The sequence below is a fragment of the Propithecus coquereli genome, unplaced genomic scaffold (assembly GCF_000956105.1).
Source record: "Propithecus coquereli isolate 6110/MARCELLA unplaced genomic scaffold, Pcoq_1.0 Scaffold9, whole genome shotgun sequence".
In the NCBI taxonomy this organism is placed as follows: Eukaryota; Metazoa; Chordata; class Mammalia; order Primates; family Indriidae; genus Propithecus; species Propithecus coquereli.
Window position 1 is genome coordinate 75,965 of NW_012155284.1, and position 25,276 is coordinate 101,240.

General features: G+C 34.4%; 1 protein-coding gene and 1 pseudogene across 1 annotated transcript in view; both read right to left on the reverse strand.

Moving 5' to 3' along the window:
* Positions 1 to 25,276, reverse strand: part of XRCC4 (X-ray repair complementing defective repair in Chinese hamster cells 4) — a 176,282-nt gene that overhangs the window by 34,180 nt on the left and 116,826 nt on the right. The window contains exons 4-6 of the mRNA XM_012664535.1: positions 23,188 to 23,354; positions 15,670 to 15,822; positions 14,034 to 14,140 (exon numbers count right to left, since the gene is read on the reverse strand). Of these exons, the coding sequence (XP_012519989.1) occupies positions 14,034 to 14,140; positions 15,670 to 15,822; positions 23,188 to 23,354 (427 nt within the window). The remainder of the gene's footprint in view (positions 1 to 14,033; positions 14,141 to 15,669; positions 15,823 to 23,187; positions 23,355 to 25,276) is intronic.
* Positions 17,257 to 17,881, reverse strand: LOC105826478 (annotated as a pseudogene).

The following is a 25,276-nucleotide window of genomic DNA, read 5'->3' on the forward strand; positions in this document are numbered from 1 at the left end:
CCCAGGCCATTCCCTCTGTTACAGGTGGAAGAAAACTTAGGAACATCCTTCCATCAAATAGTGCTTTTACCTCCTGGCACATTGTAGACTTTCCCTGACCTCATTATAAAACAAAAGGTAGGCCTTAAAGGCATTGGGAAACTATAAATGTAGAGATTATAGGATTTTGGAGATTACCTAATTTCTCCTTAAATTTTACAAATGAGAAAAATGACACTTAGAGAAGTTAGCAAAAAATGCCTTGAGCAGAGAGCTAAAATATTGGCAGAACTACAAGTAAACCTCAGATCTCCACAGTGCTGTAAATAACTGTGCTATATATCAATCAGTAATTATTATTGATGGCTAGAATTATTTTATATTTAGAAGTTCTAGGAAGTAAAGGTTTCTAGGTATTATATAAATGAAAGAGAGATCTGTCCTTTTCTAGAGAAAAGGGGTTCCCCCTAATGAGGCAATCAGTAAGCAAAGGATCAACATACATTAAACTAAATTGACTCTTCAAAAGTGATATAGTCAATTACTAACATCAGCAGCCTCCTCCAGAATGCCTAACAATAAGGAAGAGTAGAAAATGTGCTTATTCTCTTCCTGGATTCACTTCCAGAGAAAACTAGAATTAACTGGGTACTTCCATTTGCCTATTGCCCAGACAACCACAGAACACGTGGTTACTCATGTCAAAGTGGGAGAAATAAGTAGGATTCATACTGACTTCAGACTTATTAAACTATGAAAGGATCTTACAGATTGATCCTTTTTATGCATCTGACTGACTTTTAAATCATGGCTCTATTACTGTTTATTTTCCAGTATAATAAATGACAACTTAGCTTTTTGGCTTCAATATTTTTGACATTAAATCTTGTCAGTTTACCCACATAAAATAGTTAAGATTTGCTTAACAACCAAATCTAGTTATTAATTGAAGGTAAAACAGCCTGAATAACAGAGTGGGTAATTAAATGGTGTGGGCTTTGTTGTCAGTCACAAATGAGTTCAAATTATGGCTGTTCATCTTACTAATGTGTAACCTTGGATGAATTACTTAACCTTTCTTGAAATGAAAGCCAAAAGGCCTAATATTGATTGTGGTCAAGATGAAGTGAGATAAGTTATGTAAAGCAACTAGCTGTAAGCATCCCACAAAGAGCATCATAAAATCAATGTGAGTTCACTTTCCCATTACTCTTTTTAATCAGAAACTTATAAAACTCAATGACCTTGTTCTTAAACAAGATTTGATTACAATAATTCTAGTCATCCAAATTTAGACGTTGTTTTGAAAGGAAGATAAGAGGTTGTCTAGATGCATTTGGATAAAATTCCACAATATTCGGTTCTCTGCCACACACTAAACAACTATTAATAGTTTCAGGTGAAAGTCCCGCTGCTTTAATACCTAGTCTTTTAGCCAGCCGCCTGAGAATTACGTGATAGCTCTGCTCCTGCTCTTGATTTTTTTTTTTTTTTTTTTGGCTTTAGGCAAAAGTTCTTCTAAAGCCTTTGTGGAGCACTCCTAGTAAGAATTTTTCATAAATCTTTTATGGAAGTATTAGGAAAATTCAATTTGACAAAAAATGTTGGCTACTCATTAAGTATAAAGCACCGTGCTGATGCTGGGAAGGAAAGATGGGCAAACTATACTTTTATCCCTTTTCTTAAGGAGTTCACAATCAGACAAGTACTCAACTAACTAAAAGGGTAGCTTTGTTGCACTTTGTAAAACTTACCAGGAATGCAGAAAATTATTTTTAAAAGGTGATTTTGGTGAAAAGGCTGACGTAGACTATTGTAACTTTATTTTTATGAAAATATTTTATGGATGCACAATTAGTTTGCACTCTGGCTTTTAAAATATTCTAGGATATGGTTTAATGGAAAGAAAAGAATAATGAGGGATAAGAGTTTTCTTTGGGGTGGTGTCCAACAAAATAGGGACTTAAACCAAGCAGACCTGAGATTAAAGAAGTGTATTTTGCAGGGAAAGTCATTAAAAACACCTATTACAATTTGTAAAGTTCAATAGCAGAGGGAATTGTGACTCCCTTAAACTGTAACAAATGACTAATCCATGGAAGTAGGTCTCAATGGCAGTTATAATCAATCATAGTCAATGAATCTGTGAGTAATTGGCACACCAGCCAAATAACAGAGAATGAATGGAGTCTTTTCGGTTAATTTGGATACAATGTAATGTTTAAATAAGAGTTATGAAGCTTGGAGAGAAACAACTAGTGTATGGTTTATAAACCATATTTTATACTTCTAAAATAGGTAGGAAATTATGCCAAATAAAAGTCATAACTGCTGAGCTTTGTTTAGCAATGTGATGGTGCTAAAATAAACTCTTAGGTAGTCCTGATGTTATGCCAGAAAATAACAATGAAAGTCCAAATTTGTCAACATTTTACTAATGATGTTTAAACAACATGGCAGGTAAAGAGATTTTAAAAGAATAATCCAATTTAAACTGCATTTATTGTTTTTGTCTGAAATATATTCGATTATACTGCAAAAATTCATTCGCTACCTAAGAAACAAATGTGAAAATTCCACTGTGTGCACACTACTAGGCTTGATGATGCAGGAATAACACTAAATCAACTCAACTACCTTTTAGAACACAGAGAACAAAAGTATGGAGTATGGGAAACAAAGAAAACTGAATCTAAAAGTTCTTTGGGATTTATAAATTCCTACTTTAAAGAGTAACATTGATAATAATAAGAGTCTGTGTGCTCTACAGACTGCAAATACTTTCACACATATACAGCTTCCAGAATCCCTGCCTGACATATAGGCACAGGATGTTGGGTGTCATTATTCACAATAATAAAAGGAAGAAGATTAGACATGAGCCCTCAGCTCACCGTCTAAATCTTTTCCATTAAAATAGGCTATACTGTCTCTCTTTACAAACATGCATTTTATTTTCATAATGCTGATATTGAAATAAGGAAGTAGGATTAAAATATGGTACCATCTAAAATGTGAGTTGTTATAATTTACGTGATTTACAGGAACTGTAAATATTATGTTGAAACACGATATTGCCAATATTTAGCCATTATTGACACATATAAATTCTATATTGCAAATATAGGGATAGTAAAAAGCATCACCTTTAAATAGAAAAATGAGACTGTACAATGTTTAAGATAAAGGGGAAAGCAGGATAAAGGGTCTTATGGAGAGAATGTTGCCAAAACTGGTGAAGCAAGTTTATACTTAAAATCAGCATCCAGGACACTTCAACTCAGCTCAAAACATGATGGAATATTTTTTTTGTTGTTTACTTTTAATGAACATTTACCACCAAGGTTTACATGTTGCAAATAAAAAAACAGAACAATCTTTGAAAATAGTGTTGTGAAATCTGCATACCTATTGTAAATGGATGCTCAATAATTACTGGCCAGCTTTTAAAATCCTAGCTGTGAACTCAAATTTTTCAGCAGCTGAGAAGTACTGACTATATTATAATGGTAATTCTTGAAAATATTCATTCTCTTTCAAGTATCAGCTTAGATTAGAGATGTAATTCTACCTGTTAAAACCTTTATACAAGTGGGACCATCCATCAGTGTGAAACTTGGGAGGCACAAGAATACAGGGTTTTGCTTCCAAATTATTGCTTCATGTACGCGACAATAACAAATCATTTCTCCATTGGATTGTGACATGTGATGAAAAGTGGATTTTAAATGACAACAAGCGACAACCAGCTCAGTGGTTGGACCAAGAAGAAGCTCCAAAGCACTTCCCAAAGCCAAACTTACACCAAAAAGGGTCATGGTCACTGTTTGGTGGTCTGCTGCTGGTCTGATCCACTGCAGCTTTCTGAATCCCAGAGAAACCATCACATCTGAGAAGTATGCTCAGCAAATCAACGAGATGCACTGAAAACTGCCATGCCTGCAGCCGGCACTGGTCAGCAGAAAGGGCCCAATTCTTCTCCATGACAACGCCCCACCGCATGTCGCCCAACCAATGCCTCAAAAGTTGAACGAATTAGGCTATGAAGTTTTGCCTCATTTGCCATATTCACCTGACCTCTCTCCAACCGACTACCACTTCTTCAAGCATCTCAATAACTTTTAGCAGGGAAAACGCTTCCACAACCAGCAGGATGCAGAAAATGTTTTCCAAGAGTTCATGGAATCCCGAAGCATGCAGTTTTACGCTAGAAGAATAAACAAACTTATTTCTTGTTGGTAAAACTGTGTTGATTATAATGGTTCCTATTTTGATTAATGAAGATGTGTTTGAACCTAGTTACAATGATTTAAAATTCATGGTTGGAAACAGCAATTACTTTTGCACCAACCTAATAGAACTTTTTCAGGGGATGACTCTTATTTTCACTTTTTTTCCAAGTCTACCCAGCAATCATTCCTGCTCCTCTTCTTTCTTGATGGAAGAAACCCATTTTGTTCACTCTGGATAGATGAGCCAAGGAATGAAGTCTTGACTAGTCTAAGTAAGTCACTGAAGGTATACCATGCTCCCTAAGTGATGGTTTCAGGAAATGGTTTGTGACAATTCTTTAGGAAGCTCTGAGAAAAAAAGCTATATGAACATATGACAGCTATGATGCTGGAATGGTGGCTGCCATCATGAATTTTTTCTCACGAGAGAAGAGCCTGAGGAGAACAGAATAAAAACACAAAAAGAACCTGGGTTCATGATGACATCACGGAGATACTGGATTATCCAACCATGGAAATCCTCTATATTCAAACTTGTTATGTGAGATAATAAACTCATTATTGTTATCTATAATTGAGTCTTTGTTACTTGCAGCTAAAACCACCCCAATTAAAAAACAAGCTAAGGACTATACTCAGATAATAGTCTTGAAAATGCATTTCACAATGCACAAGGCTAACTAGTGAAAATCATGCAGATAATTTAAGTATTTCCAAATCATATCAATAGTTTATTATGGCCCCATTTAGTATATAACTACAACATGCTCCGTACTAGTTTGGACACTTTTTATATGTATTGAAAATGTGTAATCAATGGGGTAAAAACACTTTCAACATACTTTACATGCATCTTCCATTAGTAAAACAATATGGGGCATATATTGTATTCGCTAATTAAAGTAGTTTTAAAAATTACCACATTCCTTTTAATTTCAAGGCACTGAATGGACGAGGTGTTGTGAGGGACTACCACCTTCAAGCAGGTGACAACCCAATAGAGAGAAACATATCTAGAGAGCAGATTAAATACATGTTTCATTGACTTATGATACAAAGGGGAAATAGGTAAAGAACAAATTGACAGGGACTGCAACTTTTAATAAACAAAGTGGGGCTGCAGAAAACATTTAGGCTAAAGTATATGGAGCTAAAAAGATTGAAATTACAGAAAAAAACAAAAGAAACATGTGGACTGTGGTGAAAAATTGTAACATAGGGAAAAGTCTAACATACATGTAAATGAATTCCCAGAACAGGAGAAGAGAAAGAACAGGATAGAATCAATATTTTAAAAAACACTGGCCATAATTTTCTAAAGCTGACAAAAGACATTAAGCCAGAGTGATGTTAGAAACGTGGTAAAATAAGAAGTTCCTGACTCTCCCTCCACCCACGGAAGCACCAAATAAAATTCTATCCAGGGATCAATTCCCTCTGAAAGTCAGAGACCAAGTCAAAGGCTCCCACCCACTGGGCAACTGAAAAAACATACACATCAAATGGGTAGGAAAAGCCAAGGTAGTCTTAGGTAAAGACCCCCACCCCAGGCACTACACCATAAAATTGGGAAAGGAATCCCTAATACCCAGTTTCTCCCTGTGGAGAGGAGGATTTGGACCCCACAAAGGGCCCTATCCCTAAATTTTCCCACGGTTTGACTTTTAATTCACCAACTACTGGAGTGGAGATTAGACACACAGGTATCTTTCTAGACCTTAGGGGAAAAAGTGGCAGATTTATACAGGCACACAAGCACTTCCAGGGACTACATCTCCCTGGGACCAGTGCAGAGAAAGGGCTTAAAAACAAAATAGCAAAGCATTTTGTTCCCCCCACCCCCACCCAACAAGGAGTTTACAAAACATGCCTCCAGCTAGCCTGGTGTCTGACTACTTTACATTAGCCAATTAATAAACTGTTGTCAGCCTGGGAGGAGTGTGCACTCACACCAAACACCCCAACTCTTACAACTTCCACCTAAGGGCAGTCCCATCCTAAATCTAGCTCTGGGAGCAGAATGGACAGGCATTCACATCTCTCTAGACCACAGGGAAAACAAAGCATCTTTAAATGGGAGCACAAGCACCTCTAGGGACTTCATTCCCCTGCAGCACTGCAGAAAAGTGGCTTACAAAACACATCCCCTCGTCTCCCTCCTGAAGGGGTTTACGAAACTGCTCAGCAGCTAACTGATGGTCTGACTTCTAAATAAATCACACTAGGAAGTTAAAGAGATAGTCAACAACCTGCTGCCAGTCTGGGAGGAATTTGTACTCACACCAAGAGCCCAAATCTTATAACACTCACCTAAAAGATTTCACTCTAAATCTCCTAGCTCTGAGAGCAGAAGGGACTGGCATACACATGTCTCTCTGGACCACAGAAAAAAAGCAGCATATTTAAACAGGCATGCAAGCCCTCCAGGGACTTCATCCGCCTGCAGCAATGCAGAGAAGGGGCTTTAAAAAATGCAATCCCCTGTTGCTCCCTGGAAGGGGTTTAGGATACACATTGAGGGCCCTAATTTTTAAAGCTACCTGCCAAAGGACTCCACTCTAAACCTAGTAGCTCTGGTAGAAGAAGGCATATGAGAGTCTTCCTTGATCACCAACAAATAGATGGTTTTAAACAGGTGTTCAAACATTTTTAGGGGCTATACCCCCTCAAAGCAGTACAGAAAAGGGGTAGGGACATGCAACTCTCACTTTCTCACTGGAAGGAGCTTATGATACACACTCCCAGTGGCTGCTTGACAGCCTGGTTGTCAATGAACTCGCATCGAAGAGCTATCAAAGCAAACAAAAAATAGCTCTTTGGTAGCTTGAGCCGGAGCATGGTACTTTACTAAATCTCCCCCTCCCAGAGATAAATCTAGGCCTATCCATTCTTTCTATTAATAGAAGGAATTTGGACACACACCAAGCTCCAGAACTTCCATAGCTCCCACCTAAGGAAATGTCTCCTTAACGATCTAGCTCTGAAAGTCAAGAGGACTTTGTGATCCTGAATGACAAAACACCACAGAAGCAGCTTCTACTTCCAGCAGTTAGGCCCATAAGATAGAAAGTGCAACCTGAACATGACAACAGGCATTCACCACAGATCACCTCCCTGGTTTAGTAGACAGAAAGTGGGAGATAAATGTCCACACCCTTAAATAATGGTGTCTAAATAAATATGAGTCTATAGTAGTAGTGGTGATGCATTAGTTAGTCACAGTGGTAGTGGACCCACAATAAAAAAGTAACAGAAGAAGTAGAAGTAGTAGTGGTCACAGCAGCAACAACAACGGTAGTAGGAGAATTAGAATGAGAAGTACTAGCAGTAGTCATCATCATCAGTATCATCATCTTCCAGTGGTCACAAATTCATATATTTCTAGAAGTCTTGCAAGTGATACCAATGAATGAAGTGAGCCAGATCTAAGATAATAGGATGTGTTGGGACTACAGAAAACTAGGAAACTGATGCCCTGTTTAAGTGCATTCATACTAATTATTTAACACTGATTGATATCACTGAAGGAAAAAAAAATGCAGCTAAGTTCACAGAAAGGATCAAAAGTTTACAACTTCTGATTTCATCCAAGTTATTCATTTAAATTAAAAAACAATATGGTTGTTAATATGGCTTGAGAAGTAACGTGACCAATACCACCCTAAGTTCCTTTTGGTTTTGTCGTCCCTCAAATCATACCCCTTGCCGCTCTCCTCTAAAATCCTGAGTGTTACCAGGTTTACTATTTCTCAGCATCCCTGAATATTACCACAAGGCTTGAATTTGGCACTAAGGGGGTCACGCTGAACATTTCTTCTGGCTACCCTACTTGTAACTAACTGCTCTCTCACTACATCATGCATTCAGAATCTGCTTGGCAAGCCTGCTGATTTCCATCCTTCACACATGCCCAGGCCCTGAGAGTTAAGTCGCAGCAAATATCACGTCAATGCTGGTGGGCTGGCAACGTTCCAGAACCTCATCAACTGGTAACCTTGTCTATCCTTTTGATCTTAAATATGGCTTACAGGCAATGTTGATGAATTGGTTCAAGGGACCAGATATGCTGTTTGTGGTAGAGATCCCTGTCACAGTCACAGAGAGACAAGAATCCTACATATTACATTATATACATTCAGCTGATTTAGGGATTGTTACTGTATTCACACCACCTTTTGTCTCAACTTGGTCATGGTTTGCTCTTTTACAGGGCCAATGGAAATGTTCAGCTTCACTTTCCTAAGACAACCTAATAAATGATTCAGGCATTCTTATATCAATTTTACTACAATGAATCAAAAAAACAGTGTAGTACCTTTCGCATTTCTTAGGTATAAATACTCAATTAAATTCACAGTCCTAGTCACACATGGGTCCTTAGACGCCCTCATTCTTCTCTCCTGTGTGACTACGAGTAATGTATTTAACCTCTCCAGGCCTCTGTTCTGTCATTAGAAAAATGATGGGTTTGAACTACAGGACCTATAACTACATGAAATCCAGATTTCTGAAGCATATAATGTCATTCCTAGCAACAATGGTTACATATAAAAGCCCACTATTGCTATGAAATACACTCAAATTGCTTTTTCAGTTTGGTGATAGGTTTTATTAAATCAAGCCTTTTATTTAGAACTTAGAAATAAATGTGCCTATGATAAACTAGCTGGATAAGATTAAGAGCATAATCTGTAATTCTAAAGCTGAGTTTCTGAGTAATCTCTTTGGCAGTACATGTTGTTATCTCCTCTGTGAGTAGACATTCACTGTTTGAAGCAACAAGCCCTTTGATACTTAAAATTTTGGATTCCGTTCTATTTTTTAAAGCTACTATATCAGTATTCATCAACTGTTTGACATAGCCATTCATTTATTTTCAAAAAGGCTATTCTATAATCACACTTCCTTTCAGGAAGCCTACCAACTAAGTAAAAGCCTAAATTACTGATAGCAGTTATACAGGGACCTTCCTGTTAGTTAAGAAGCAGGATTAATTAAACTAATGTGCTAAATCTTGAGCAAATAATTATGCAGAAGAGTGGTAAGAAAGCTTATTTTATTTGTTTTTAGTGGCTGTGTACCTTTAATATGAAACTAAGTAGGCTAAAACGTTCTAGAAAAATATATTTCTTATTTGTACCTTTACTAAGGCTGATTTAATTATTCCCTGACTATGAGAAATATTATCAATTTCTGTTACTAGAAGTAATTATAATTTTGATATATTGATTATTTATTAAAATAATTAGTGAAGCATTAAAATAGTTCCTCTTATGATGGGTAATTATGATCCAATTAAGCATAACTTTCCAAAATGTTTCACAAAAAAGATCCTATCTCTATGAAATAATCCAGTTTTTCCACTAAATCGTTGTACACTTTTTAAATTATGTTGAGACTAAGAAAAATTTCATAATAATGGCTATAATTCTTAAGACTATTAATATACATTTAAAAATTTCTTTCACATATAATTCTACTATTATTACAGCACCAAAATGGCTCTGAAAAAAATATAAAAATTGCACAATGATAAATTGTTTTCTAGGTTCTATCTGACATTGTCAGAGTAAATGAAAGGCCAGTTGGGTGCAGTATTGCAAGTTTTAGCTCTCATGCTGTACAAGACGGCACTTATATTTATTTGGGTCTATTTATTTGGGTGAGGCTCTGTTATTCAGTGGGCCTAGTTTAACTTGACATTTCTTCCCAGATATGGACATCGTGTGTAACCTTGCTTTGGATCAAAAGAAACAGAGAGTTTCCTGTAGAGAAGGTTGTTTAAGAATATCTATAATAACAGGTTTCCACTGAATTACACACACACACACACACACACACACACACACACACACACACACACACTTTAGAGGCAGAAGGAGTCCAGACTAACCAGGAAATCCTTAAAGCCACAAGAGCTACTACCAAATAGATGGGGGTGAAAGTGATCCATCCTCCATTGTAATCTAGGTGTTGAGCTATAGAGACCATAGCAACTATCTTATCTATCATAATCTTAATCTGAAACAAATTGAAATATCTATTAACTCTAGGGCCTTAGTTTAAGAAATAAAATCAGTAATACCATTACTACCTATCTAGACATTCTAAAATTCAAGACATACGGAAAGTAAATCTCGCTACAGAAAAATGTAAAATGTAGTGTCGGGAAGTATTGACTGTGATGTTTGAGTTTCAGAATACTTTGGGGATCTCCTTTTAGCCAATAAATTTTTAATGAGTATTTTAGAGGTTTTTCATGCTATATATTACAGTACATACAAGCACGTTGTATTTGCTAGATTAGACAACATAGCATTAGTTATTTTCTCAACAATTCTAACAACTAAACTTTGGAGAAAAAAAGCAATAAAATCGATTCCTTATTCATAAAATGTTACCAATCAATTTCCTTCAAACTGTAATATTCCTACTCTACTTGAGGATATAGACACAAAAGTAAGCAGACCTCTTTCTTGAATGAATATGGTAGAATCATTAAATGATCTTGATCTTACTAACCTTCTTTTATCATTCAGAAATGGAGTAATGATGTAAACAACTGTTGAGGAAATTTGGGCATTTTAGTAATTAATGATGAAAATTTACTTACATAATAAAAATTACTATTGAATTAAACATTAGCCCCTCAAAGAAATGGTTTTCTGAAAGATAGAGCAAATGTATTAGTTCCCATGAATCTTTCTTCCTCTTATTCTTATTGTTGGGAAAGCTCACATGAAACTACGATATCTAAAATAAATTCACGTATTTACTTATATTCTAAAATCAAGATGGTAGAATAAGTTTAGGAAGAAATTCTCACTGCTCTATCTTAAACACATAATACTACCACATAAAGTACCAAAAAGATAAAGCTTTGCTGAAAAATAAAGATAATATCCCATAGACCAAAAATATACTTTATCTCTGTAAGATAATTAATTGTGGAAGCTGGTATAAAGGTGATCATTTTGTTGTTTCAAATATATAATTTTTTTTTCAGATCTGTGAAATCTAGTTCTTAATTCAGTACCAAGCATTTTGGATCTGAGATTTATGTTTTATCTTAGCAAATACCAGTGTCCTGAATATTTCTTACTGAAGCAGAAAGAAAATTACAGGTAAAACTTCTAACAAAAATGCTCTTAATCATTGATATCAAAAACTTACCAAAAGCAAGTTAAATGCAAAAACAAAAAAAACCTGAACCAAAAACCTATGAATCAAATATGTAGTGAACTAGGTATGAGTTAAAGAAATAATGACACTTAAATATATGAAGAATATGAAATAAACTAAACATTTTTGAAGAAAGAGTTTTTGCCAAATCAAAAATAGTACAATTATAGCTTAAAGTTTTGCTTAAAATAGACTGAACACGTAACAGACCCCATTCTCATATACCTATATTTAACCATATATTGTCTCTTCAACAATAATTTTCATCTACTTCAAATGTTGGTGAGGCTCCTTGAATAAAGAACACAACCAAAGGCCACTGTGTTTAATAAAAATTCTGACAGTTTAAATTGGAAAGAGTGTAGATTCTCTTTCTGAGCTTTTTATTACATTTGATTATTAGAAAATGATCTCATTTTAAATGGAGCACTAATGAAAAAAATTAATTCCCATGTGCCAAAGTGTATATATGTGATCCAATTCAAATCCGTTCAGCATCAGATCAATCAGCTTATTTAATCAACATCAGTAAGTTTTTATGACTGTAATTAATTATCTTCCTGTGTCTTTATATATGTATTTTACCTTTTCTTGGGTCATTATAGGAAGTGACCAGGCTCTTAGCTAAACTAATCTGCTATTTGTCCATTGGATCTCATCCTCTTATATACTTAGAGATAGTATTACAGCAATTCTTCCTCTGTCTACTGCCTTGGTGTTTTTTTCCCCTCTATCCTTATTCACTCCCATCACTATGCAAATATATTCTTTCCTTCATCCAAAAACAATAAACAAAAATACTCCTCTTCACCCCACTCCCCCTCCACCTATTGCCTCATGTCTTTCCTTTTCTTTACAGTGAAACTTGAAAGTGTTGCCTATATTTGCTATCTCATCTCCAATTCTCTCCTCTCATTCCCTGTTGAAACTCCTATTCTCTCCTCTCATTCCCTGTTGAACCTCCTATTCTCTCCTCTCATTCCCTGTTGAACCTCCTATTCTCTCCTATCCTCAACATGCCACTGAAGATGTTATATTAAGATTCTCAATAACGTTTTGCTAAATCCATCAATCAGTCCTCAATCTTCATCATCCTTGCCCCATTAGCAGCATTCAACTCAGCTGATCATTGTCTACTCCTCAAAATACTTACAATTCACTTGTCTTCCAGGATACCACTTGACTTCCATTTACAGTATTGCCTCTCACCTCCTGGCTGCTCCCACTCAGTCTTCTTTGGCCATACTCACTTCATCAGCAAATTCAGCTGCCTCTAAGCATATCTAGAATCTGCTCATTGCTCATCACCTTCATATCACTCTGGTCAGAGCTACCCTCATCCTTCACTCAGTTGTTGAACTGGCTTCCCATCTGTTATGTACTTCTGCACTTACCATCCTATAGACTATTCCCAACATAATAGCCAGACTAATCCTGTTAAAATTTAAGTCAGATTATGTCACTTGAATGTTTAAAATCCTCCAATAGTGTCCAATCTAACTGAAAGGAAAAGGTGAAGTTCTTACAATGGCCTACAAGGCCCTACATGTGATGTAGTCCTATTATCTCTCTTGATCTCATCTCCAAATTCTCCCAATCTTCATATTTCTACTCTATCCATATTGTCCTCTGTGCTATTGCTTAAGTCCATAAGGGCCTTTGTACTTAGTGTTTTTTTCTGCCTGGCATGCTCTTCCCCCAGATAGGCTTGTCACCTTCTCACTGAGGTCTTTTATGGTACCTTAGCTAAAATCATAACTCTTATCCCTATTCCCACCCTTATATTTCTATCATCTTTTCCTGATTTATTTTTCTCTCTAGCACTTATCAACCTAACATACTTTATATTTATTCATTCTGTTTACATCTGTTTCCCTGACCAGAATTTAAGCCCCATAATGGCACAGATTTTTGTGTTTTGCTCTCTACTGCTTAGAAACGTTCCTGGTACATAATAGGCACTCAAAAATATTTTCTAAATAAATGAAACAAACATTTATTTCTGATAATATTGGGTTTAGATCAAAACCATCTAAGCATAAAATGATTTCAGGGGCTCCTGCTTCCTAGGAAATGCATAAAACTCTAGAAAAATTGCCCATGGGTTAACACTTTCTGGGTGGTCAATATAAGAGACTGAAAAAGCCTCAAGTACTTCAAACTTTTCCTTTCTCTTTTCCTCTGTTACATCTCATCCCACTGCAATCCTTTTTCTGAGTAGTGAGAGAAGGCTTCAACCTCAGGATAATCTAAAGCATTCTGGATCACCCTGCTCCAGTGCCCCATCTATAACTTTAGCTAGATAAGATCTCAAATGTTAAAGGCAACCAGCTTTGAGCTGATGATATTTAGCATACGGCATATCTTCCTTATTGTTTATGTATCCTTGCTTAACAAGTAATAGCACACCTTGAATTATATGTGTATGTATGCTTGCTTGCTTTGCTATTGCTAATGAATTGCTGCATTTTACAATAAATATTAATTTTTAATATTAAGTATTTGACATTTTAAACTAAAAATCCTAAAGAATTTTTGTAGAATACATTTTTTCACACCATTTTTCATTGTGATTTTTTACATTAGAGTAATAAACCCAAGTGGAATATTCAACAAAGGAGATAAATGTATTTCTCTTACCTGGAGCCAACACAGTGGGATCAAACTGGTTTTCACTTTCCTCATCAGTGCTTTCATCATAGATTGCATCTCGGTCAGCAGTCATTTCAGAACAGGTTGCAGATTCCCTAGAAACAGAGAAAGGAAGAATTATAAATCAATGATTCACCCCTGGCAAGGCAACAAATTCACCAGCAGGTAATTATAGAACATATTCCTGGAGAAAGAGTTTAAATAGACAACAATATATTTAAATATATATGATTTAGATGAAGCCACTTTAGAAACTATATATTAACTCTCTTAAGAACAAATGTCTCTTTTACCTAATAATCTGAATATTTAGTGTTCACTATAATTAATCTTAAATCATCAGTTTCTTATCACTTATTATTATTCTACCAAAATGCTATTCTACCAAATTATCTCTGTGGGTCATAACATTTTACTAATCTCAAAGTAGCTCTGCATTTCTTTCTTTCTTTCTTTCTTTTCTTTCTTCCTTTCTTTCTTCTTTCTTTCTCTCTCTCTCTCTCTCTCTCTCTCTCTCTCTCTTTCTTTCTTTTTTTGAGACAGAGTCTCACTGTGTTCCCCAGGCTAGTGTGAGTGCCGTGGCGTCAGCCTAGCTCACAGCAACCTCAAACTCCTGGGCTCAAGTGATCCTTCTGCCTCAGCCTCCTGAGTAGCTGGGACTACAGGCATGCGCCACCATGCCCGGCTAACTTTTTCTATATATTTTTAGTTGTCCAATTAATTTCTTTCTAATTTTAGTAGAGACAGGGTCTCGCTCTTGCTCAGGCTGGTTTCAAACTCCTGAGCTCAAACAATCCGCCCGCCTCGGCCTCCCAGAGAGCTAGGATTACAGGCGTGAGCCACCGCGCCCGGCCTTCTGCATGTCTTTTGATCTTCCCAAAACCCTGAGATGGGTACCTTTACCCTTATTATGAGGATAAAGTGACTTGTCCAAAGCTATAAACTAGTAGGTATCAGTGCCAGACCAGCAGCTGGACTAGGACCAGTAGACATCAAATGTTAAGTTTTTTATACTATGTCACTGGTAAACCTGTGCTTCCTCTAAGATTCAGAGCAACAGACTCTAACCTATATTTGCTAATGCCTAAAAAATTATAACTGTTGAAAGCCATACCAGCCAACTGCCACCTACAATTCTTCCTTAAAAATCAAGTATGCATTCACTTTCAGAGAACACTTGACAGAAGGATGAGGCAGATGATCCCACTCTAATCAGATAAAATAAATGCTCCCTGGAATTTAACACTGGACACTTGATTCTAAAGGTAGCCACTTCTTAGATACTAAGATTACAAATGTGTGTCCAACTCTGTAGTTTTGCAGGAGATGAAAGGTTTTTAAATTAATATATATCTTTCTTAGTGATGTCTAAGAATTAAACAATGTTTAGAAAAGCCTCATGCCAGTTTTACAATTTAAGTGTAGGACTTAAATCAGCAGACATGGAGTGATCATGTTGAGAATTCTTTAGTCCATGGAATCCCTAATAGCCAGAGCATCCAACCACAGACTATTGAATGACCTCATATCACTAAAATGTTGGCACCTAACTTTCACAAAGATTAGGAAGAAATTCCACTTAAATTTATGCATCTGTCATGCAAAAACAGGAAGGCCAAAATACCTTTCGTGTTCAGTGTTCTTTTCTCGTTCTTGAACTTCATTTAACAATTTTTGTAAGCTTCTGATCTTTGTTTTCTTCTCATTCAACACCAGAATAAATCGTTTATAAAGATCTGTCTCCAAAGCTTCCTTAGCATTCACACATTTTTCAAATCTAAAAAAGTAAATAAATGAATAAACAAACAAATCACAGTTCTTCTTAGCCTTGACATTATTCAGTCTAGTATTCAAGAAGATTTCAAGAAAACTTTTCACAGAAAATACAATTAAAAATCAGTTTTACATAAACTTCCAATGACTTAAAAGTTTTATACAGACAAATAAATAATTAGAAATTATTGGTAATAATGTTAGTAATTTATGCACTGAGAAAAGGATAAAAATTGATACAAATAAAGTGTTAAAAATCTAAATGCCTAAATGTAATTCATATTTATGATTTATTTAAAAAAGAATTTATTCACATCTACATTTTATTTACAAAAGAATTTTTTTATGGGAGAAATTTCAAATGGTAAATGTAGCCTCTGCTTCTTCAATATTTTGTTAATATTACAATAATACCAAACACAATCTTGTTTTGTGATAAAGCAATATCCCTAATCTGCTTGATTGCCCTATTAGACTATGAACCGCTCCGTCACCACCACATTACTTAACCAGCTATATCCTTATAACCTGGCACTACATACATACATACAAATGCACATACAAACACATATATGCATATAATACATAATGAATGAAAAGATTCTACTTTATATATCCAAGGAAAGATTAATGAAAAAGCGATTGTGAAACCCTGTATATCTTCAATTTTAGATATGTAAGGTAAAACATACAAAATTCTCTAATTCTCCCTACACTGCTCAAATGAGCTAACAAGGGATTGTATTTTATTTTAATCTTCTAAAGATATATAAAGTAGAGAAAGCAAACTAGCAGAAGTTTTATATACTTGATATGTACATACACATATACCATGAATAAACTCCTATTTTGTAGATTCACATACATATTATTTCATGTAAAGTATTCTTTTAAATGTAGTCTAGTTCTGCCTAATTTCTCTTTACCATACTGTTTACACTGCTCTTGTTCCATATAGGTGCTGTAGCATTTTCATATTACATATATAACTACATACATATGTATGTATCAGTAGTACTCTATACATATGTGTGTATATATATATATAATATACACACATATATATTTCAGTGAAATAATTAGAAACAAAAATGCTAATATTTGATACCTTTTATATATATACCCTTATACTTTAAACAACTACCTATCTAGAGACGTAAAGAATTAGGTCCTCTCATAAGACGAATATGGCAATATGGCATATTGCATATGGCGATATATTCTCTGGGACCAATTAGAGCAAATTCTTACAGTATAGTCTTTACTAAGGCTGTGATCTCCATGAGGGCAGAGAGTAAGTGTGTTTTATTGGCTGCTTTATCCTCAGTGCCTAGCATAGTGTTTGGCATTTGATGTCTAGTAGGTATTTGTTAGATAAATGAGAGAGTTAAGATGGACATCTTTTTGTTGTTGTTTTTCCATTTTTACTGTTTATTTATCATAAGTCCTTAACAGTAGATGAGAACTTCTTTTTGACATCCTGTTCTTCAGTTTCCTTGGTCCTTTTTGCCCAGAAGCAAAAGAACTGAGCATTGGTGCCAGCAGTCTGGAAGTTCTCCTCCTTGGTGATGATTCTGGCTTTCACCTTGTAGATATTCCATATGGACATTATTGGCCTGTCAGCTGGGCGGCCAATTTGAGTTCTTCAGCAGAGCTGTCTCCCTTCTGAGGGCTTCCTGGGGAAGAGGATGAGTTTCCAGCAGTATTCCTTCAGCTGCTGCACATTGGCCTGCAGGGATTCGGTGGACTTGTTCCACGTCCTCAGATCCACAGAAATGTAGATGGTGCAGGTTATGTTCTTGTGAATGCTGGCCACCCTTAACTTTTCTAAGCTGAAGGCCCTGCCAGCTTGTACTTTGGTATGATACCTCACTGGGGGGCATCTTACTATGGGTCAGATGGGTCTAGATGCAGGGCACAGAGTGATGCAGTGAGCCTTTTGCTTGCCTAGCTGTGCATATGAGAATCTTCCTAGCCAGCTGGTTGAACCATGTGGCCATGCGCCACTGCCATTCCATATAGAAGTAGGGCTTCAGGATCATTCCATTCTGGCTGGGTGCCATGGCTGACTACGGCTCTCCTCCAAGACAATGGCCAAGCATAAAGGCTAAAATGGATATCTTATAAGAAAATGAAAACCAGCCATTCTGAATATTACATTTTTTCACCCATTTAACAATGATTCACCATTATGACAGTAATATTTTTCACCTTCAGCTTTAAAAAAAAAATATTCTAGCAAAAAATATTAACCTAACAGTATTCCCTTCATCAAACAAAGCACTTTGAGAAGAAATACACCAAAAGATGTGAAAAAAAATAGAGCCAAAATTGAAAAGGAGATACCAACATTGATGGCTTATTTCAAGCAGTCATTGCATTTATATTTCAGATGCAAAGTGTTATGGAAACATAATATTCTCATCTTCCTGTAATATTTTCTAATGTAACACAATGACAAAAATTTTAAAAAGATGAATATAACGTATATACTACTAAAATACTTGAGTACATACTAAAATAATTCAAACATATGCAAAGTAAAAACAAATATATAAATATACAATAAAAATCTTGTATAATATAATAATTTCTTACATAAAATTTTAGAAATAGTAACCAATTAGTAATTTATCTGGTTTAAATCTATATTTAATTTCCATATAAGTCACTTCAATAATTCTTGATTGAAAGATTATGAGCACTTAACCATCAAGTTAATTCCCAAAATTTTATTAAAATTAACATTAGATATAACATATTAAAATTAAAAATAAATATCAACATAAAATATCCTATAATTTGCCTAAAGAATAATGTTAATCTAAATAACTAGTATCAAAACTACATTATCAAAGATAATATCATTTCTATGATATGGAAACAAAGTCAATAGACTAAATGGTATCATGTGAGTTAGCCTTGCTTAGTTTTAGCAACGCTGTAGAATTTTGTTGCAGCCAAACTTCTGATAATCAAACTGGACAACACTTCCTAGAAAAGCTGGGGAGTGGGATTTGGCTGGGACAAAGTATTACTGTGAACAGTTGCATGATGTGAATTTACTCTTAATTTTTCAGCAGACTCAGAAAATAGCATTTTCAATATTCAATATTCAATAACTAAGAGGTACATGGCATCGTCCCCATCTCATTTTTAATGCCAATCCTCTCCTGTAGCATTATAATGTTTCTATGCCTTTCAGATTACTTTCTTCCTGCCAAGGCTATGTCTCAAGAATTGGACAGGAATTATTAGGTGAGACCATTTAGTGGAGGAGAAACATGAGATGCCACGTCTAGTGACATAAAAGAGAGCTAACATACAACTAGATCAGATCACAACTAGTCCAAGGATCACCCCCAGGACAAAGCTCAAACCGATGAAGCCATAAATAACGTGAAACAGGAAAGGCCTAATGGCACATCATCCTTTCAACAGTGACTAGGACAACAGAACAATAATGCTAAGTTTAATTAGTAACCTAGGACTGAGGTATCTAGGACCTTGGACCAAAGGATATTAATTTTAAAAAATTTAAAGAATAAAAACTAAATATGGAAAAATAGTGAATATTCAAAATAAAATATTTCTGGGTGGGAAGACAATCTAACATGTCAAATACAATAACATAAATAGGAGCAAAACCAAAACAATTTATGCAGAAATAACACCCCGAATAAAACAACAGATAAATGTGCACATATGGTACTTAGAAACAGTACAGTAAACCTTACATTAATAAACAGTACTTGCCAAATTTATATCCAGGTCAGGGTTGTGAAGCAAAAGAAAATCTGAATAGAGCTGAGAGGACAAAGAAAACTAAAAAGAACTGGCAAAGAAAGCAGTAGTAAAAGATTTAATAAGCCTTTAAGCACCGAAGAAGATGGTGAACAGCTGTTCCTCATCCTTTCTGACAACAGAACAAGAGGAAATGGCCTTCAACTGTACCATGAAGGATTCAGATTACCAATACATGGAAGGAAGACTTTTCTGACTGTGACTGTTCTTAAACACTGTAATGGGTTACCAAGGGGAGATGAAGATAGCCCTTGAGGTCTTTAAAAATTAGACTGAATTCATCCAGATATAATGTGATTCTATCTTGAAGGCAGAGAGATAAAGTAGAAGAGCTTTCAAGGTCTTCTATTCTAATGATTCTGTGAGTGTCAAACCTAATTCACTGAAATATGCCTCCAATTATGGGTTTAATAACTATAACTCAGAATAAAGCCAGAGAATTTCTAAATTGAAGTCTGAGTATAAACAAAAGACGTATTCAGTAACATGAAACTTGAACGTTGTTATTTAGAATAAAGTAGAAAAACCCGGTGAAATAAATTGAGCTAGTAACCTAAGGATTCACATACAAGTTTTCTAATGTTTCCTTCTTTATCTAAACTACACGAAATTAAATGAATCCAGTAATGCCATTTGTTCAAAATGGAGCCCAAACCACAATTATTAAACAGTAACTAAAAAATAACAGCAAACATGTATGTTAAAAGCCTACAAATTAAATCTCACTCTTTTTATTCGTACTATAATTTCTCATTCCTCACTCAAGCTTTGTTTATTCCCCACTATAATCCCAAATGGAAATCATTTTATAGTTGACTTTGATCATAAAAGTGATACCTAATTAAATAACAAAATACATGAAAAATACCCCCAAAAAGTAAAGGAAGATTTAACCTACAATTCAGACATATACTATTAACATTTAATTTTCTCCTTCTAGATGTCTTATATGTAAATATACATTTTGCAAACAATGGAATTCTGTTCATATTTTCAGTAATGTACAAGTCTCCCCTTAATATATCATAAACATTTTCCATGTTAATAAGAACATGGGTACATAATTTTTTTTTGCTCATATAATATCCTATTATATATTAAATATATTTCAGGACCATCTACCATAGCTTATAGGGGAATTCTCATCCCTTACTTTCCCCTTTCTAACACCACTCCCATCCCTCCGTATAGTCTGGAACAGTGACAGAGAAGAAATGATCGGATCTTGAATGGATACTGACACAAGTGTAATTAGAGGTTGCCCTGAAAACTGAACTGTGGCCAGACTAAACATCATGGCATCAACTCTAATGATTCTCTACTTTCTATGTCCCCAGTTACCTAATTTAGTAAGCTCATGTCCTATTTCTAATCTTCCTAAAGACTCTTTAATTAGTACTGCTGCCTTATGGAAACTGGAGCTGTAAATCCTTGGCTATTTTCCAGTGTACTAAGGCTCTACTGAGGGAACACTAAGAAAGTACTGCCTATCCATGACCAAGACATATTTACATCTCCTTAAAGTGGCCCCTCTCTTCTCTGAAGGGGGAGAAACAAAATTTGGGAAATACATAAAGCTACTAATCTAACATCTGGAATACAATCAAGATCCTAGAATTTTCTGGAGTGGACTCTCTTTCCTTTCAGTTTACAGGGCCACCCCAATGGCACACAACCTCAGCCCCTGAAGAAAACGTCTGATCTAGTATTGACAAAAAAAGAATAGCTGGATCATAATAAGGCAGGTGACAGGATACATGAATGTGCTTTTGATCAAGCAGGACATCTCCTGCCACAGTAAGACAAAAGCACTTTCTGGATAGTTAAGAAATAGCAAATCAAGCATCTGTGAATCACATATTATATGTGCCCCTCACACACACTGTTTTACAGCACAGGGTGCATTTGTCTCCAATGTCTCATCTTCCTTCCCTGCTGCTTTCAATTGTACAAGAGTGGTGTTGAATACTGATGAGATAATACCTCTTTCAACCTCTGGCAGACATTTTAAAGCAATTTGTTCAAGTACCAAGTACCCAGTCTGCATTTTTGTAGGCAATTTGTGGATCAAATTTCCTATCATCCTGAGGGTATTCTGAGTTTTAAATATAATGGCTTATCATGACCACAGCACATCTTCTTTAATTTGATTTATTTCATATATAAAATAGGAAAATACAGCCAAATTACAGATATCAGTCCAAAAAAATGCTTTGTAGCACAGATATTTAATACTAATTCATACTAAAATGAAGGAAACAAAAGTCAAAGAAAAAAATAAACTTACTTTTTGTATGGTTTTCTAATTCTTACAGAGTTTTGGTTTGGTCACATTATTTTTATGTTATTTATAGGGAGTCTTATATATATAATTGGAGATAAAATTAATTTAGAGCTAAATGATAACAAGTTAAATACTTTCTTAACATAATAACTGAGGCCAAATATAAACAGGTGTTAGGAATTTAATTTTACAGGTCTTTCATTAACAAATATAATCAAATGTACAGAAAAATAATCTCTTTTAGTCAGTCTCATTTTCACATGCATATATTGATAACAGTAAAACCTTTCACTATTTTTCATGTACTTCTCCATATACTTACTAATGTCCATATAGAGCAATCACAATGGTTGCTCTAAAAAGACTTTATATATTTAGGATAAGTGTTTCTATGCCTTAGAGCTATTTGTTTGAATGAACGATTGCAAAATCTACTGGATGTACTGGATGCAATAATAATTATTATCACTATCATATATATTCCACATAATTATTTCAGACATTGTTCTCTCTCTATATATTGTACAAACATGTACATATTATATATGTCTCTGTAGAGATATAAATGTTCACAACATATATTTTATTTCCTTCGAATATCTTTTACATAATAAAGTAATACAGGTTACACACTGGGCTAGCCTGGATTATAATTTAGTTGAGAAAGTTTGTAATTGAAAAATGCTACTTTTTTCTTCATCATTTAAAAAGTATTAATAAGAAGCAAAGCCAGGAAAATAAAAGGCTACGGATGTCTTATCCAGTAGCCACAATTACCTCATCTTTTAAAAATGCTTATAGTATGAATTTTCAATCAATTGGTAGAAATAAACCTCTGTTAGAAGCCAAAATGTGTACCATTTGAATAGTTGCCATTCATTGATTCCAAATAAGGAATCAATTATGCTTATGCTTATTTATATCTCATGTCTCTTTTTATTTATTATTAATCCTATAATTTGAGCTTAATTAATCCTTATAAATATCTACTACATAAATTTTTTATTAATATTAATGGATTCTGATTTTCAATGCCCAATTACTCCTTATCACATTTAAGTTTGTTGGTGCCACCACATACTAATGACATAAAAGTGTCATCTATAATAGTGAATAACAACTTGGTTTCATCATATTTAGTAAAGGTATAATTTATAACAGATTTTATTTTAAATATATGAGAATCTACATATATCACAAATTAACAAATTAATAACTTAAAACTACAACAATATAAAGAGAGCTCAGCATTTTTATAATGCAAGCACATTGTGTACACACCGTTCTTGAACATCATTCCAATCTCTCAGAAGCCTTTCATTTTCTTTCTGCAGGTGCTCATTTTTGGCTTGCTTTTCTGCGATGGTGTCCAGGCAGTAACAAATAAGTTCTCTAATGACCTCAGCTGGGCTTTCAACTTTCTCTAGGTTGAAGGAACCAAGTCTGAACTAAAATGAAAGGAAAACATGGTTAGTTCTGGGATATTATCAAGATTCAATAGTCCAGTTTTAAATATACGTAATTTCTTCTGAGGGGGAAAAAAGGTAAGATTTAAAACAGTGTTTTTACCAGATACAAATGCAGTGAACAAAAAACCCTGAGCTACTTCCTAAAGTTTCTTACTAAAGTTTATCATACAAATCAACATACAGCCTAAGAAAAATTTTTATAGGTGGTAAGCCCTTATCCCACCTCCTAGCAGAAAAGAAAGCAATATAAATACCATGTAGCATACTACCGTCTGGTTGATCAAGCCTAATTTTAAGTATCTCTGCTCAGAATTTAAAAAAGAATTATACATAAGCATTTTTAACTCTAATTTCTGTTAATACAAATGGTAAAATGAAATAAGTGAATATAAACTATTACAGAAGAAAGATCAAAATTTTGGTAATAACTAAGTGAAAGGTAGAGTTTTAGGAAACTGATAACCACACAGTAATTATTCCTTTATCTAAAGACTATAATTTATTATTACAAATTACCAATAATAAAGTGAAGTGCCAAGCTTGAATACTTTTGCATGTAAGTAAGACTCTTAAAAATATTTTAATTTCTCTACTAGGGGGCACTATAAAATAAAATAGTATAAGACAGTTTTAGTTATAGAATTTTGAAGGTAACACAAGTACTTGCCATCTGGCTGATGAGGATGCTGAAATACAATGATTAGTAATAATTATAATTATCCTTAATATTAAAATTAGAATTGTTATAGCAGATAATAAAATAAAAAAATAATGATATTATACAGCTACCACGTCTTGTAATAGAAGTATAATTCAAGCATAGCACAAATATAAACTCATCTAATTTTCATCATAAAGGAAATATTATTATATCCATATTATAGATTAGTAAATTGAGTTTCAGAGTTGAAGGGATTGAAGGGATAAATCCAAGATCCTGTTATGCTAGGCTGTTATGCTGTTTCTTGATATAAGAAGGTATCCTAACTAGACAACTAGTGAAGGTAAGAATTAGGTTGAGAGTCTACACTTAATTCTAGTAGCATTGAGTGAGTAGTAAAAGCGTAAAACTGAGAGGTTTTTTTTGTTTGCTTGTTTCGGGTTTTGTTTTTTGCTTTCTAGGTCACAAATTTCTATTATGCCATTTATCCAACAAGAACATTTTCAAAAGGTATTGCTTTTAAAAGAATATTTCTATAAATATGTTATATATAGATTGAGAAATATTTAACAGTGGCTAAGGATTCTGAGACAAATCCCTATCAGGCAGTTTATAAATAAAACTAGAAGTCACTAAAGTAGAAATCCATTGTGGCATTTTACAAATCATTTCAGTTAATTCCTTTAATTTAGTATTATTTGGACATATAACCCCAGGAAGTTAGTTTCTCTGGGTGAATTATATTTGCTAATTTATTGTAAATCTTCAGATAGAAAACATGGGTAGAAGATTACTTAACATTACAGACATCCTGCCAAAAGGCTCAAATACTGACCATTTCTAGCTTGAGAAATATTTATTTATATTTGTTTAAAATGGAAAGGAAAATCACAGATATTTATATTCTTTGATATTATAAACACATTTTAGAGGACTGAATATTACTCTTCTAGCCACAAAGAAATTGTGTATGTATTTGTATATGAGGGGTTTTTTTATTGAAATCCAAGCAGGTTATACTGTCTGTTTAATTCTTTCATTTGTTTTATCTCACCTCTTCCTGTCTCTTAACAAAAGGGAAACCAGTTAAAGAAAAATTTTTATTTCAATGCATATACTCAGTTGTATTAGATTCATATATTTGCCCTAAATTAAACAATTTATGCAATACTTAACAAAAAGGACTTGGAAGAATTATAAAAAATTTATTCAATTGAAATTATTTCAAGCTATTTGTCAC